At 39.6% G+C, this 16,853-nt stretch overlaps 1 protein-coding gene across 4 annotated transcripts in view; it reads left to right on the top strand.

Moving 5' to 3' along the window:
- wdr7 (WD repeat domain 7) overlaps positions 1 to 16,853 on the top strand; it is a 104,801-nt gene that overhangs the window by 81,171 nt on the left and 6,777 nt on the right. For all 4 annotated transcript variants that reach the window (XM_025908777.1, XM_025908776.1, XM_005470497.4 and 1 more), the window contains 4 exons: positions 7,940 to 8,057; positions 8,169 to 8,318; positions 8,700 to 8,782; positions 9,120 to 9,219. In XM_025908777.1, coding sequence (XP_025764562.1) covers positions 7,940 to 8,057; positions 8,169 to 8,318; positions 8,700 to 8,782; positions 9,120 to 9,219 — 451 coding nt within the window. The remainder of the gene's footprint in view (positions 1 to 7,939; positions 8,058 to 8,168; positions 8,319 to 8,699; positions 8,783 to 9,119; positions 9,220 to 16,853) is intronic.

Here is a 16,853-nt window from a genome sequence, read left to right as displayed (position 1 = left end):
CCTTTAAAACATATGATGCCAAACAAGACAACAATAAAAAATCTATTTAAAAAAAACAGGCAGACATAATTGTTATAATCTTGTCTTTAAAAAAAATCATTTTTTTACAGAACTCCCAGTTTTACACATTTATTCCACCTTAAATCACGTTTCTGCAAATATAATCACATTACATGGAGATGATGTCCAGTCAAAATGCATAATTTAATAACACAGTTGATGGGTAGGTAATCCCTCTAACATGTATATGGATGTGCATAATATGCCAGTAAATAAATTCAGATTAATAAAAGTAAAATGTTAATAAATTAATAAGAAATGAAAAATAAAGTTAAGAGTAAAAGTCAGAAAAAATACTAAACTGGAAACTGAAAATAAATTTAAGTAAAGGATTTTTAAACATTCAATTTGAGCAAGATTATCTCAAGTCTCCCTACAGTAACAGCTGTCCCTATAAACCTTTGATAACCTTTTCAACATAGACAAAAATTTGTTTATATTATCTATCAACCTCTGGAATCACATTTGATACTAAACTAAGGTATAGCAAAAATAAGCAGTAGCACTAATGAGAGCTTTAATTAAACTATTATCACGTGGTGTGTGTTCAGGAGTCACATTATAGGAGAAGTGTTGCAGTATCAAATGTTCTTTTTTAAATACTTTAGAGTCCTCAGCGACTTAGTGGTGAGCTTAAGTAAATACTAAAACTTGAAACACACACACACACACACACACACACACACACACACACACTCGCGCGGAGTTCATGACCATGCATAATTAATAATGTGAAGTCTGCAGGTGTGTGGTGTTGCCTCCTGGTGTTGTTGAAGTAAACAGCACGAGGGCTGATCAATGAGACGCACAGTAATCACATCAGTACATTATAATACATACGGAGAGGATGCACGAACACACACACACACACACAGAGTCAGTATTCCTTCACTTGGGCGATTTTTTTTTCTTCCTGTGGACAGGGAAACAAGGAGCTGAATGCATTACTGGCTAAAAGAGAACACACGCTCACTCTCTTTCTTTCTCCGCTCTCTCTCTCTGAGGATGTATTTCCATGCAGCTGACTTGCAGTGAGGCTTTTTGTCCCTGATGCACCCAACCAGTTGTCAATACACTCCTCGCAGAGCTGTGTGTGTATGTGGGATAATCCCTTTTCAATAGGTAGAGATTTGAAAAAGCTCCTGGTGTGGAAGACTTGCACTTTATATTTTCAGACACACAAGCCAAGGAAAAAAAAAAAAAAAGAAAAGAAAGAGAAAGAAACTGCTTCAGCGGTCTCCACACAGTTTTCAAGGAATCCATTCTTAGAGGTAAAAGCTGCTTTCAGCAGACGCACACCTTTATATGCTCTACCTGGCTGTTTACTGTCTGAATAAACACCTGAGTTACTTCTATGTGAAGGTCATCGGTGCGTCCTGACCCTACCAGGGTTATTATAGTTACTACTAACTAAAACTAAGTGTGAAGACATATTTTACTTAACTTAAATAAAAAGTGTATTATTGTTATTATTGTTATTATTGTTATTATTGTTATTATTATTATTATTAATGATAATAATAATGATAATAATAATAATACAAATAATAATAACAATAATAATAATACTAAAAATAATAAAAATAATAACCTAGACTATAAGAAAATAACTGATAAAAATACACAGAAAATATTCAGGGTCGTTCCATGAAAAATCAATCTGCGCCTTCCACCTGACCCATATAGAATCTGCTTTTTTTCCCTCTCGTTTATTTATGTATTTATTCTTTGTGTTTACCTCTGTGCATCTAACCAGAAAGTTCCACTGTGGTTGAATCTATTTCACAAGGGAGACCTGGCCAAGGTAGCAGCCACACAAACCCATAATATATTAAAAATACAACACAAAGTACAAGATAAACAACCTGGTATAAAACACTAGTGCCATCTCCAGGAAACGCTAACACATTCCTTATTCTGTATAATTTCATATCCAAAGTCTGTGGTGAAGCTACTAGAGTAGCTTTGCATGATTAATGGGTCATAATAATCCATATTCCCTTTAGACTCACTGGCCACCACTTCATTAGGCACACCTTCCCAGTACCAGGTTGGACCCTGCTGCTGTAATTCTTTGTGACAATGATTTAGCAAGGTGCTGGAAACATTCCTCACAGGTTTTGCTAAATGTTGACATGACAGCATCACAGTGAACTCGTTGTCATGTTCAATAAACCAGAATATTTCAGCTTTGTGTCATTGCACTGAAAGCAGAAGATGGATACAGTGTGGTTATAAAGGGGTGGACAGGGTGAGTGACAGTGCACAGGCAGAATAAAGCAGGATGGATCAATGCTTTCTTGTAGTTTACACCAAAGCCTGACCATCCAAATGTTGCGGCAGAAACTGAAACTTATCAGGCCAGTCAACGCTTTTCTAATGTTCTGTTGTCCTGTGTTGGGGAGCCTATGCAAACTGTAGCCTCAGTTTCCTGTTCTTAGCTGGCATGAGGGGCACTCGGTGTGGTCTTCTGCTGTTGTCTTCTTCTTTAAGGTTCGATGTTTTCTGCATACCTTGTTTCTAAGTGGTTATTTGAGTTACTGTTGCTTTACTTCAGCTTGAATCAGTCTCGTCATTCTCCGCTGACCTCTGATATCAACAAGACATTTTCAGCCAGACAACTGATGCTAACTGGACATTTTATCTTTTTCGGACCTGTAAACATGGGTATGTGGGGAAAATCCCAGGAGATCAACAGTTTCTGAAACAGCCCATCTTGGACCAACACCCATGCTATGTTCAGAGTCATTTAAATCACTTTTCTTTCTCACTGTGATGCTCAGTTGGAACTTCAGCAGGTTGAACATGTCAGCATGCCTGAATGCCATGTGACTGGCTGATTAGGCATTTGCATTAATAAATAGTGTATCAGTTTATTTTAAACTGAGTGTATACTGGGTCTTTCTCCAGCACCTCTAGCTTTAGTCTATGCTTATGCTGCATTCACACCAAAGACAAAAAAGAATTTGACCTTACATGAATAAAGTCTTGTTGGAAACCCACAAATATTCAGCTAACAGCCAGCGTGACGAAGAGGAGCCTGATAGCTCCAGATTATATCAGATTACAGTAACATATTTTTTAGAGCTTACTATGAAGTCCTATAATTCAGCTTACTTTTCTCGAAGTCCTCTCATTCCCCCCCATTTTTACTTTAAGGCAGAATATTGTGAGAATATGTAGTCTTGGCAATCAGGGGCCAGATAGAAAGCATTACACGTCCAAGGTTGATAGCAAGAAAGTCCCAGAGAACAAAATCATAAAGAATGCAGTGGTAACCAATTAATGTAATGAAACAAAGAGAAGCATGGCTGACTGAAAATTGAGTAGGTTGTGTGCATATAATCACAGGCTGAAAAGTAGCTTCTACAGGTAGTTTTTATTCCTTAAGTGAAAGCCACTTTCGCTTTGAGATTTCTACCATGATCAGCAATATATACATTAAAAAGGAAAGATTGGCATCTTTCCATACATCCAACTAGTTTTATGCTAAAATTGTGTGGGATTGTTACAAACAGGATCTGACTACAAGCTTTTTCCTTGGCAGATTTCTGCAGTATCTTGTCTTGTGGCCCATACACTATTGCATGGGTATCCTGATTAAAGCTTTTTCCACAGTGATTGTTGGGCATTGTTGGATCTTTAAATTCTGTTCTCATTTGCACTATCTATAAGATCACTCTGAATTTAAGCCCGCTTTCGTACTACATATCTACAGGGATATCACATTTATATAGAAAGTTTTCTAAAACTTTGAGGGTGTTTGAATCTCCTCCCTGTCTCCATCCAATCAGAGGCCACCACAGGGATAAATGCATGTTTTCAATGTGTTTGTCTTGCAGGGATAAATACATCTTTTTACACTGTATTTTGTCTGTCTACAAGTTTTGAACGATTGCATTTGTCATGCAGGGGTAAATGAATGCTTTGGCCATCTGTGTGTCACGCAGGGATAAGTACATGTTGTTGTCACCATGGATATCCACTCATGAACCCTAAAGGAAAAACAAAAATCAGGAAACTGCAGGTCACCATTACTGATGAGTTTTGATCTGTGGGTGTGTTTGTGTTTGTGTAAATTCCACCCAGACCTGAGATAACGCTGTCAGAAAGTCAGGAATATCATAAATATCATTCCAAAATGTCAAAAAAGAAATAAAAAAAATTAAAATTAACTACTGTGAAAGCCAGTGTCTGCTGTAAAGATTGCATCAAAAGGTTGCCCTACTCTCCACCTCTCCACCATGCTCTCTGCAGTCTCTGGGTACATTTGCAGTCAGTAAACCATGCCTTTAAGCAGCTGAGAAAACCAGTTAGTCAGTCCATTTAGACCAACACAGTGATGCGTGACCAGCCCATGTCAGAGTTTATGTGAACGGGTCAGCACACGCCAGCTAACCCTCCACAGATTGGACACCGCCAAGCTTTTAAGCATCAATCTCTTATTTTTTTGGTCTAAAAATCTTTAAATCTATAAAAACTGTTACCTTTAGATTAAGCTGTTTTTAAAAAAAAAAAAAAAAAAAAAAAAAAAGATAGGTTTAATAAATTGAACTTTAGTTCTTTCCATTTAATTGAATTGTTTGCTGCCATTTATTCATTTTATCAATTTTTTTTTTGTTCTTGATGTTTATGAAAAGCTATGAATGATGACCAAAACATAACTCAAAACACTCCTTGTAGAACAGAAGAGACAGAGTATGGACATGGCAAATGGACTGGTTCTTATATAGGGCTTTTCTGCTCTGCCTTCTCTACCAACGTGCCTCATTCAACCGTTCACACACCCATTCTTACAAGTACTTTTTTCTATGTTTTGTCTACGTAAATGCTTTCTAACATTCTGTCTAACAGCTTGGGGTTAGTATCTTGCCCAAGGATATTTGGCATGCAGACTGGAGCTGCCAGCAGATTAGTAGATGACCTGCTCTACATCCTGAGCTGATCAACATATTCACACAAATACCCTCCAGCATACTTACTCAGTTATTATGGTAAACAAATCACCACCCCGGGATTATTTAGTGCCTTGAATCTGCATTCGTTTTAACTGTCACCAAGGGGTGACACAAAAAGACTTCTGGTCTGGTACAAATCTGTTAAAATTACACTCTGCCCAAACCTCTGTAAAACATTTCCTACCTAATTTATGGGTATAAAATATGAAATTCATTTTGTAACTGTCACTATACAGGATATGCTTAGCCAATCAGCTTGAAGCTCGCTCATCACTCCTCAAACCTGGTTTAAAAACAGCAAGATGGCAAGAATGAAAACACTGGTGGCTACATCCATCTTTTGTACTGTCTATAGCGAGTCCTGTGGTCGGACCAAATGACTCTGAGAACTTCCACATGTTCAGCCCTACTTGTTAAGAACTGCAGAACTTTTAGAATAAATGCAAGGAGGGTTGCTCCTGAAAATTTAAAGGAATAATTTTTTATATAGCTGGGTGGGTGTTAATAAATCTGGACAGTTCCAAGTTAAACTTAACCCCAGTCACCCAACCACAGTAAAAAGTAGGGTCATCAGTCTATATAGAAAAGGTCAAATGTGCATTAACTAGAGGCACATCTTATGATTCAGAAACGATCCAGTAAATCAGTCTGTAAACCGTCCAGTTACCCCATCTGCAACTCAGTGAGAAAGCCAATCAGTAAGCCAGTGACTCCCTGGAAGTCAGTCAGCCATATACACACAGCGCTGGCTTCTTGCAGCGTGGATTCTGGTCATGTGACTGGAGTTATTCACTCCTCCCTCGCACACAAAAATCAATACTTCCAGTCCTCGCTCTGTGTGTGTGACTTGGTATCGACTGGATAATGTCAGCGTGATATTGGCTGTGAATGCAGTCATGTTGCCAGCTTCTCTCTCTCTCATGCACACACACACACACACACACACACACACACACACACACACACACACACACACACACACACACACACAGCCCTGAGTGTATGTTTCATGTCAGCACTGAAAGTTCATCACAGTCGAATCCTTTCAATCTGGACTCATTAATCCATTTCAGTACAACCACTTTAATGCTGAACTTTTGTTTTTATTTCATGGACAGTTGCTGGCTGCTAGTTTGAATGATGAAACACTGCATTTGTTTTAACTGTCACCAAGGGGTGACACAAAAAGACTTCTGGTCTGGTACAAATCTGTTAAAATTACTCTCTGCCCAAACCTCTGTAAAACATTTCCTACCTAATTTATGGGCTCAGTCGCTCATTTTAGGTGATATTAAATACATATACATGTATACGTATGTGTGTGTGTATATATAAAAGCCTAATACAGCCATTTTGATATTTTATTTTATTTATTAATATTTTCTTGGCTTTAGTTTTGTTTCATGACTCTGTGTCTCTCTCAGTCTCCTGTGACTCTAATGGTAACCCAGATTATTTCATTACATGTGCTAAACGCTGGTTATTAACCTCAGCCGGTCTCGGCACAATTGGCTCTTTGCACTCCTGCTGCCTTATATCAACACTGTGACTGTTTCCAATTACAGCCACCTCTCTGAATGAAATTAAACATTTCAATATTGCTGATATATTGCCGATATATTACCGGTATTAATTACGAGATCTGCGGCTGTGATGTGTAATCAGAGGAGATGAATCGTGCAACTCGCCCAGCCGTCCACCCATCACTCCCTCCCTCTCTCTCTCTCTCTCTCTCGCCATTTGTTAACAAGGTGGCCTCACTCGCCCTCGTAGTCTTTCTTTCTCTCACAATCATACACATACACTCTCTGAGGGGTGTCTGTGTGTGTGTATGTATGTGTGTCTAATTCCTGTTGCATTGTGGGAGTCCATTATGCTGTCGCCTGGTGAATGGCTCCCATTGACTTGGCCTTGACATTATAAGCTGCTGGCTAATCTCTTCACTCCATATATTTGTAAAACTCAATCTCGCCGTTGCTTTTCTCAGATTTGTCTTGTTTTCTTCCTCTCGCCTAAAGTGGCTGATTGAAATGTCTAAGTCCCCCTTTAGATTTGTAAAATCTCTAAGAGATAAGCCTTGCATGTTTTCTTATTGGCAACAAATCCCAGCAAAAGCACATAAAACAATGAGTTTCACAGCACATTCAATTTTCAGTGGTGTGAAACACACTTTAGCTTTGTTTAAAAACTTAAACCAAATCAATTTTACATTCATTCAAAGTGTCACAATTTACAGGCAAAAAAATTGTCTTCCATAGCCATCTTTCAGCATTAGTGTCCTGCGATATGTTGTAGTATCAACAACAAAAATCCCCTAATCTATTGTCTATGATGAATAAGAGGAACTTAAACAAGCATTGGCAACCCAGATAGTTGTTTTCCCTTTGGTAGATGGTTTGTTTAAAATGTGTATTCCCAAACGAGTATGCGAGTGAGTGAATGCAGTGGCTTGGTGAAATCGGTCCCAAATAAGGCCTTGCACCAAAAACCACCTTGTGATCGCTTTTGTTAGCAGATTTCTGCAGTTGCCTGTAGTTTTGGATGGAAGTCTACTCTCCAAGCATAAAACTGGAAAATTATAGTTGCACCTTTTAAAATGCGTTGGCTGCAGTAAGACATTTTGACCAATTTCCCCTTGTGACTGGCAGCAACCTCCTCCAACCACTCACCAACCAATCAGGGAATACAAATTTTTCCCTAGCAACCGAGGGTTGCCGGGGTTTGCTGCAGACCGCTGCAGAGCTTTGAGTTGGAACTTTGCTAGTCAAGACTTGTAATACTTTGAAGCTGTTGAAACTCTGTTGTTACTGTTGTTTTGCATTAGTATTTTTTGTATTAATTCTGTCTCTGTTAGTGTTTTGTATTTTTTAAACAGTAATTTCAAACATCTGAATGATACATTTTACTCCGTCACTCTACAGTGTCACCATGGGTTTGCCCCTCAACCCTCCAGCAGATTCGGCCCGTTCAGCCCGCCACGCCCTCTCTCTTATTGCCACTGCCCGGCCGCCTGCCTTCATCACCACCATTGCAAAAGAGGTGTGTTTTCAGACTTCTTTACCAGCTGCTGAAACCAAAGCCATCTTATTAGGTACTCCCAACTGCTTTCCCTCTCCAGCTGTTATAAATATAAGTGTTATTTCTTTTCAGGTTCATCGGCACAATGCCGCTCAGGCGAACTCTCAGTCACAGCAGAACGTTCACACGACCACTCTGGCCAGAGCCAAGACAGAGATCCTGCGAGTGATCGACATCCTGATTGAGAAGATGCCTGGAGACGTCGTGGATCTTCTGGTTGAAGTAATTCGAACTATATTTGAGATCAATGAAAGAAAACGTTCTCAAAAATCCCAGCAAAGGACACAAACATAATATAATTCAATTAAGTATTTGACTTTACCAAAATATAAAAGGAGCTCTTTTTACCCTTAGACAATTATTGTTATTAATGACGCCAGTGAGAGCTAGCATTATCCAAAACAGAAAAGACCTGGATGTGCTGAATCAGAAGCTGCTGGCTAGTCAACCCCATGACTCAGGGTTGGATTTATAAACCAAACTAAAGGAGAGTCAGAGAAGATGATCTGTTCAGACCCTGGCAATAAATAGTGTTTAATACATGGAAACAAGCTACATAGGTTAGCTTCAACTACAATAAAAGACTCTTCTCCTGATTCTTAGGTGATGGATATCATCATGTACTGTATTGAAGGTTCTCTGGTGAAGAAGAAAGGACTGCAGGAATGTTTCCCTGCTATTTGCAAGTAAGTTTGTCATCAGGTTCAAGCCCAAGTAATATCTGGGAGGGGCTGGGAAAGGCGAGCTGGGCCCTGACTGCTGTGTCTGTGCCTGTGTCGGACATCAGCCTCAGTGCTGGTGGATTAACCAGATCAGTCTATATGTGAGAATATATTAATACATTAAGGTGTGTCAGCCTCAGTGCGCTATTAGTTTCCATTTGTTTGTTTACATGAAAATTAACCTTGAGGCGGGGGTGGGGGTGAGCCCCCAGAATTGGACAAGAGGAAGAAAATGGATGAATGAAATCTTCCTTCAACGTAGTGTTAAATGTTCATGTGTGTTTGCTGTCCACATTTTTAGGTTCTACATGGTTGGTTACTGCGACCGCAGTCACCGCATCGCTGTCGGAGCTCGCCAAGGTTCAGTGGCCCTCTACGATGTCCGCACGGGGAAATGTCAGGTACATCGAAAAACCTAAACTGATCAGCTCAGCAGCTGTTTGATTACACCAGATGAAGTTGGTCTTTACTCTGGACCCCAGCTTTACCCATCCTTTCTTCCACCACCTCCTTCACACAGATCATCTCCTTTTTCATTCATTTTCCCACTCACATTCATCCATTCACCCCACTTTGTATTAATCCACCCCTGCATGTAGCCCTCACGTGCCTACGTTAAGGCATTCAACAGATTTCCAAAGCCAGTTTTATAATTATGACTGCACGCAGAAAACCAGCTCTCTCCACAGATAGGTCTTTAGTACAGAGTGCAGGAGGCAAAGAGAGATTTCATCACTGATTAGGAAACCAAAAGGTTAATGTCTGGTATACAAAGTCCTTGAAGCAAGGGAAGGCGAGAAGGTAACCAAAACTCAGATATATTAACTAAACTCTAAGACATCTCAAAACTTTGGCACCATCATGTTTTCATCCTTTTATAATTAGAAAACACATGTGAGCAGGTAAACTGAGTGTTCAGTCTGAGTTTTTGGCTTTGGCTTTTGCACACACTGATGTCATCATTTGAAATTTTGGCCATGTTTAATCCATCTGAAACAGCAGATATGACAGAAAATTAAGCATAATAGATGCCTTTAATCTCTGTTTGCCCATTATGTTGGAAATTTTCTGTTTGCAAACAGGATGCTTTAGCTCAAACTGGAGGAAGTGAGGAGGAGCAGAAACACTAGGTTTAAATGAGAGAGGAGGAGAAAAGGAGGAGAGGAGTTTCATTTTTTCACCCCTCAGTAATTGATTAATGATGAAGCAATGACTCTCTTAATCATGTTTGTGTCTCAGCCCGCGCGTGTGTGTGAGCTGCTGGTCTCCATGTTTGTGTGTATTTCTTGTATGAGCGGGCGTGTGTTTGTGGGGGGTGTGTGTTGATAATTTGCTGTGTATTGATTTGCAGTAACCTGAGCAGTCTACTCTGGTGGAGGGGGTCATTTATATCTGATAACAGCACGGGCCTTTTCACCCAACATCTCGTTTGATTGTGAGCGAGTGTGTGTGTGTGCGCGCGCGCGTTCGTGCGTGTGCGTGTGCGCGCGTGTGTGTGTGTGTGTGTGTGCGTGCGTGCGTGTGTGTGTGTGCGTGTTTACATGTTTGTGTAGATGGTGTAGATACAGGAGACACTTTGTGTTATTTGCAGTAATTAACTTTTAATAGATAATGGCTTTGTGGGAAGTGTGTGTCTCTCTGCTGGAACCATTACAGGTGTTTTATTTCAGGTGAAACATAAAGCTATTATCTTTATTAACACACTTACAGAAACCTCTATCAAGTGATGGGCAATTAATTCAGCCAGAAAAGAAGAATGTTTAAAGCTAACTATTTCTTAAATGATCTTCCTAGAGCTGTAATTAAAACCTGTACAGCAAGGCTTCTAGCTGCAGCAATGTTCCAGGCACCTAATATTAGTCGATTAAACAGTAGAGGAGTCTAAAAGTGAGCAAACACTCAGAAAACGGTTAAAATTAAGCGCAGGCTAATGGACGAGGTTAAACATTTTCCAGACAAATACTTTGCCTATATTTAGGAGCCTTTTAAAAACCAGCAATAGCGTTTATAAATAACCAGCTCTTGAGTGTAGCCAGTGGTTTGCACTTTGTTGTAAACCCTCTTTATTTACATACTTCAGAACCTCCCATGATTCAGTAGTTTGGGAAGCCACCTTCTCTGTATGACATCATGGGGGAAGGATTTTGACCAACTTCTCTTTACAACGTTGCTTCAGTTCATCTAGGTTTGCAGGCATTGGTTTATGCACAATCTTAGGTAGAATATTTTGGTCTATGGGGGAGTTCATGAATGACTGTAAGGTTACCCAGGTCCTGTAGCTGCAAAGCAAGCCCAAATCAGCACCCCTCCACCACCACCACCACCACCACCACCGCTGATACGTTGTTTGGTTTTCTCCAAACGTGGTGCTGCACATTATGCTTAAACAGCACCACTTTGGTTTCGAATGTCTAAGGGACATTGTTCCAGAAGTCTTGCGGTTTGTTCAGATGCAAGTACAACAACATTGATTTTGGGGGGGGAATCATGTAATTTGCAATGCAGCGTGTCACTTATATCACCGAGCAGACAAAACCTCTTTCACTTCTGAGGAAAATATTTTTTTGTTGCAACTCTTTGACTGCAGAATAATACAAAACTGAAGTTTTCTGAACTACACTTTAGATTTTTTCACCAGACTCAGTTTAGAAAGTCATGCACTCATAATAGTCAGCATGCCAATGTCCATCCATCCATTCTCTTCCTCTTATCCTTATCAGGGTTGCAGGGGGGCTGTTCCAAGTTACACAAGTAAATTGCTGTGTACTCAAAAGGGGAATTCAGAAACTGTGTGTTGCATCACCTCCAAGGATGTCAGCTGTCAGTTTGTATTCATGACAGCTTAAAATAATCATCACAATAGAGGCCAGCTTCGTCCTCTATGGGGATAAAAATTTAACACAGCAGCAGAAAGTTGTCAGACCTCTTTAGAGACTTCTGAATAAACGGCATCTCCTTGGAAAAATGGGAACATCTCGATTTCCAAGAATTTCGGAGGAGCTAAATTTTGATTTGTTTTAGTGTGTTTAAAACAAAGTGAGGAGGAGAGAAAGGAGAGACAACCTCTCTGAAACAGCGGAGGAGGCGAGAAATGGGGACCAGAAGAACAGCAAAGACGGAGAGTAGAAGGAGATGAGAGGCAGTTTTTGTTCATAATCCATCTTTGCGCGTGTGTGTGTGTGTGTGTGTGTGTTTGTGTGTGTGTGTGTGTGCAAGCGGGTGTGTGTGTGTCCAACCGTAGCTAGCTAGTCCCCGCATGACCATCTGCCACGGCTTTGATCAGCCTCCGTGAACAGCCCTTTGTCAGCAGCGTGTGTGTGTGTGTCTCCAGCTGCTTGCTTCTTTAACAGACTCTGCTGAGTCTACTAATTGAACACAAAGAAACAATCTGAGTGATTTCGTACCTCTTTCTGCATCTGTTTCTCTCTAACAGCTGAAACCTGCAGCTGAAGGTGGCAGTGTAGCCAAAATTAACCTGAAGAATCGTTTCCCGCAATGCATGACATGATGAATTAATGTAAACTGTGTCCCTGTTCTGGTGGTAATTGGGCTACTGTGATACCTACACCACGTTCAGCTGCTATTTGCTGTTTAAAACACTCTATAAGGAACATGTTTTTAACTGCAGATGTTCCTGGAAACCAAATGCTAAAGTTATAAATGAGGGAAAAAATGAGTCTAAAAGTAAGAAGACGTATTCTGGTCATATAAATAGTGTCTGTGTATTTAAGTGCCATTTGAAAGTATTAATCTAGTTCTTTGATAACCAAATTGCATTTTTAATGGAAGCCTCGGTTAGATGTCAGTTTAATCCCACAGCCAATAAACAGCCACTCATCTTATAATTCAAAGTACTGTTTCTACCTTTAAATTGTTACGATGTTCAACGTTAGTTAAAAATTAGAAAGATTTTAATTTCTGGTGTCAACTAGTGAGAGCAGTAACAGCTTCTAGTCTACCAGTCGCACGCACCCTTGTTTTTCTAGCTGTACTTATTGTTATAAGGAGGAAGTTGGTTTTATTCCCGTAGCTGAGTTGGTCCTGGGTTGTTTTTTTGTGTTAAGTTTTTTGTCCACTTTTTTTCCACACATAACAACTTCTCACTATTATAATTCCCATTTGATGATAACATACGGGGTACTGCCCATCCAAAAAAAACCCCCAAAAACCCTCTTCTATTGGCTGACGTAATACTTGTTCAGCAAGGGGGCGGGATTTACAAGCTGTCAGTCTTCGTCAGAGAAGATGGAAGAATAAAATGGGGTGAAGCATCCATGTGATGCGCGTACACACACACACGCACGCACGCACGCACGCGCGCACACACACACACACAGCCGAGCCCCAGCCGTCAGGTGTATTGGAGTACAGAGTGCTGTAAATGGTTTCAGTGTGCTTCACTGCGCTCTGATAGGCTGATTGATTTGGTAGGCAGTCCACTGTGAGAGAGAGACACACACACAGATCATAATATATATGGAAACATCAATGTTTAATCCATGTTATACAGTTTGTTTTCTACATTATTCTTTATTTCACCTTCTTGGTGTGAGGATCTGAGGAAGACAAAATAATATTTAAATGAAGTGACTAAAACTAACAGTCAGTAACTGTGGACCAAAGCGTGATGATCGCTGCTATGAGCAAGAAGGATGTCAAGCAGAGGAGCTAGTTTATGCATCCACATTGAGGGAAAACAAAATTACCTCCCCAGTTTCTGACTTTTTGACGGCATCTGAGCAAAATGGCAGCTGCACATCAAATGAAACTGTTCCCACATAGCAATGTCAGAATCAAAAACAAAACAAACAAGAAAAACACCTGAATATAAGTGACTAACTCTCATGTGTGTCTAAACCTAAATTTGTTCTGTTTTCTAAGCACAAGAGCTGGGAGAATGTGTAGTTGACTGATGAAGCCGATGGCCCAAAACTTCAGTTCCTCTAATGCCCCTCCAGACTTAAATGTCCAACTTTACAGCAGAAATTAACAAAAAAACTGCACGAGGGGTAGAATTAGTGTCTAAAGTTGATGAAAACACTGTCTGCTAGACTTCACATCTGCAAATTTGAATCACTGAATTAGATATTTTGGAGCATTTTACCATTCTACTACATTCCCACGATGTCTTCTCTTGTTTTCATTGTGTGTTCTCCCATTAGCTCAGATTATCAGATAGGGCTGTGCGATATGACCAAAATCTCACATCCTGATATTTATCGTTCCAACAACAATATATATCACAAAAATTTTACATTTTCTGTACATTCTGTAAATGTCAGGCAACTCAACTTGACTCATCTTCACTGGCCATGCTGGTATTCTCTGTGCCTGCATCCTCGTGGTGACTGTAAACGCCATTTATAGTTACTTCATGTTTTTATTTGAGGTAATTTATTTGATGCATATTCTGAAATTAGATGTTTGAGAATAATGTATTTTGTTATCATTTCAGTTTATTTTGAAAAACCTCAACAGGATCTTTATCTTTATTGTAAAAGGTTTATGTGGAAAATAAATAAGCGGATGGTGGAACCACACGCTGGGTTTACCGTCGTTGTTGCTAATGACAACGCGTAAAAACAGTCGCTTGTCCGTCCGTAGTGTGGTTATTTTAAACATAAGAGAAAGAGAGAACTTTAACAAATCAATATAGCCACTACAGTGACCATCAAGACAATGAAAAAATATTGCCATAATCAGTTTATTTTGCGACACCACGAAACAAATATGCGTAATATGAAACGATAGATGTTTTCATATCATCTGATATATATATGTGTGTGTGTGTGTGTGTGTGTGTGTGTGTGTGTGTGTTTATATATATATATATATATATATATAATATATATGTGTGTGTGTGTGTATATCAGATGATTGCAAACAGCCCTATTATCAGCAGTTTTAAAATCATGTATCACTTCTATGCTGATGACACTACGTCTCTTTTAAATCTCATGAAATTGGATAAGTAATTTGTTTTAAAATTTCAAATCGATTTCATATTTTATTTATATAGCACCAAATCACAACAGCAGTCGCCTCAAGTCACTTTACATTGTAATGCCATTTTAAAATCTTGGTTCGTTCTTTTATGCCCTCACAGGGCTTTTTTGTGATCCACTGAAAACTAAAGATGATTGGGTCTTCCAAACCTCAAAACTTCCAAAACTATGGACCATCTTGCCACTATCTTTTCACAACCTTGACTCCATGGTTGTCCTGTTCTTTGACCTCATCCTTGTCTGAACAGATTCATTTTAATCCCCCAGTTTAAAATAAATTTGTTCAGACAAGCAATTGCGGTAGTGTCTGTGTTTTGTGTTTGCCTGGGCATTGGCTGTTTTTGTTTATTTACCTTTGTAAAAGCACGTTGTGACTCTTCTTTGTTTCAAAAAGCACTTTAAAGACATAGTATACTTTGGTTTTGGAATAACTTGACTGTGGGCATTTTGACTTAGAGCAGCTGGATGTAGTTGTCATATTTCCCTCTCAGGGGCTTCAGTATCCTTTAGTTAGAGCTGATGATTGTTTGCAGACAAACTGCATTTACTGTGTTTTTGATCATTTTCCCTTTAAGGTGAGTAGTGACAGGAAATGAGATTTGGGATCTCTCCTAAGAGAGAGAGAAATGGAGGGGAAAGGTAGAGATGAAGACAGACACTGAATGGGGGGAGGAGAGGGATGAAGGAAATCAAAATAATTCTGCTTTTTTCCCAGACAACACTGCTGGAATCTAATAGGGTTTGCCCTTTAAAGAAAAAAAAAAGGAGGGAGAGAACGAATTAAAAAGATGAGATTTTCATTTCATTGTGTTATTATTTTTTTTAGCTTTAATCGCCACACACTGGTTATTATTTCAGAGTCTGGGTGCCTGAGGTGACACGTCTTAATCTCATCTGGAGGTGAGAGTTTGTAATCCCAGTCGCAAGCAAAGGCAGGCGGGTGGGTGGGGGGATGATTTCTTTTATTGCGTTACACACCCTGCATCTGGTGGGACAGTTTATTGTGTTACACGCAGCGGTATATTTTGTCCCCAGAGTTCTGGAGGCGAATGGCAGCATCTGTCGGACCAGAAGCTGCCACCCATCTGATGGAATTATCTCTGCCAAAGCGAACACGTGCTGTCGATGCAGAGTTTTTCTAAAACGCCTCAATGAAATTTCAACAAGGGCCAAAATTTGTTTTTCATTCAGGCTTCATCACAGAGCAGAGTTTATTGAACTGAACCTCCAGCCATCAGAAAGAGGAATTGTCTGGGAAATCGGGCTATGCTCTCATTTTAGCGGCTTTAAGTGATGATAGTGAGTGATGTACAGCTGCCTGATAAAACACTGTGATACTGTAAAGTGGTATTTTGTTCTGGTCTGTTCTCAGTGTTATAAAACCCTCAATAAAAATGGCTTCCCGTCATCACAGCAACAAACAGAGCAACAAGCTCTCGTCAGAAGAGGTTTGGACATGTCAGAACTGTGCTTTTTATAGATGGCTATTTAAAGTGTAAAGCAGACAAATATGGGGAATCAAAACCACAAACGTATTAATAAATAGGTAATAAAAGAGGTCTTTCTTTACCTGTTTGGTTGATAGGTTGCCTGCCTAATTGATTGGCTGTTTAGCTACATGCCTGCCTACTTGTTTGGGTGGTTGCTTACGTACCTGGCTAGCTGGTTGACTGGTTACCCACCTTGTTCTTTGGTTGCTTGCCTGCTTGATTGCCCGCTTGCCTGGTTCCTGTTTTGGTTGCCTTCCTATTTGTTTTATTGAATTCAAGAATTACTGGCTTAGTTTAGTTATCCACCTGGTTGGTTGGTTGGTTGCTTGCCTGGCTGGTTGTCCTCCTGGGTGGTTGGTTGATTGCCTACCTGTTTCTATTTTGGTTGGTTACCAGATGTATTGGTTGATTCGCATGCCTGTCTAATTGATTTGAGTGGTTTGTTTTTCTTAGATATTAATTCATAAAACATGACAAAGATTGAATAATTTTATTTTCTTGTGAATTTACATTCAAGTTTTCTAGTGTTTATTTACTTTA

This window comes from Oreochromis niloticus, linkage group LG7 (assembly GCF_001858045.2).
Source record: "Oreochromis niloticus isolate F11D_XX linkage group LG7, O_niloticus_UMD_NMBU, whole genome shotgun sequence".
NCBI lineage: Eukaryota > Metazoa > Chordata > Actinopteri > Cichliformes > Cichlidae > Oreochromis > Oreochromis niloticus.
This window is presented reverse-complemented; position numbering and strand designations above follow the sequence as displayed.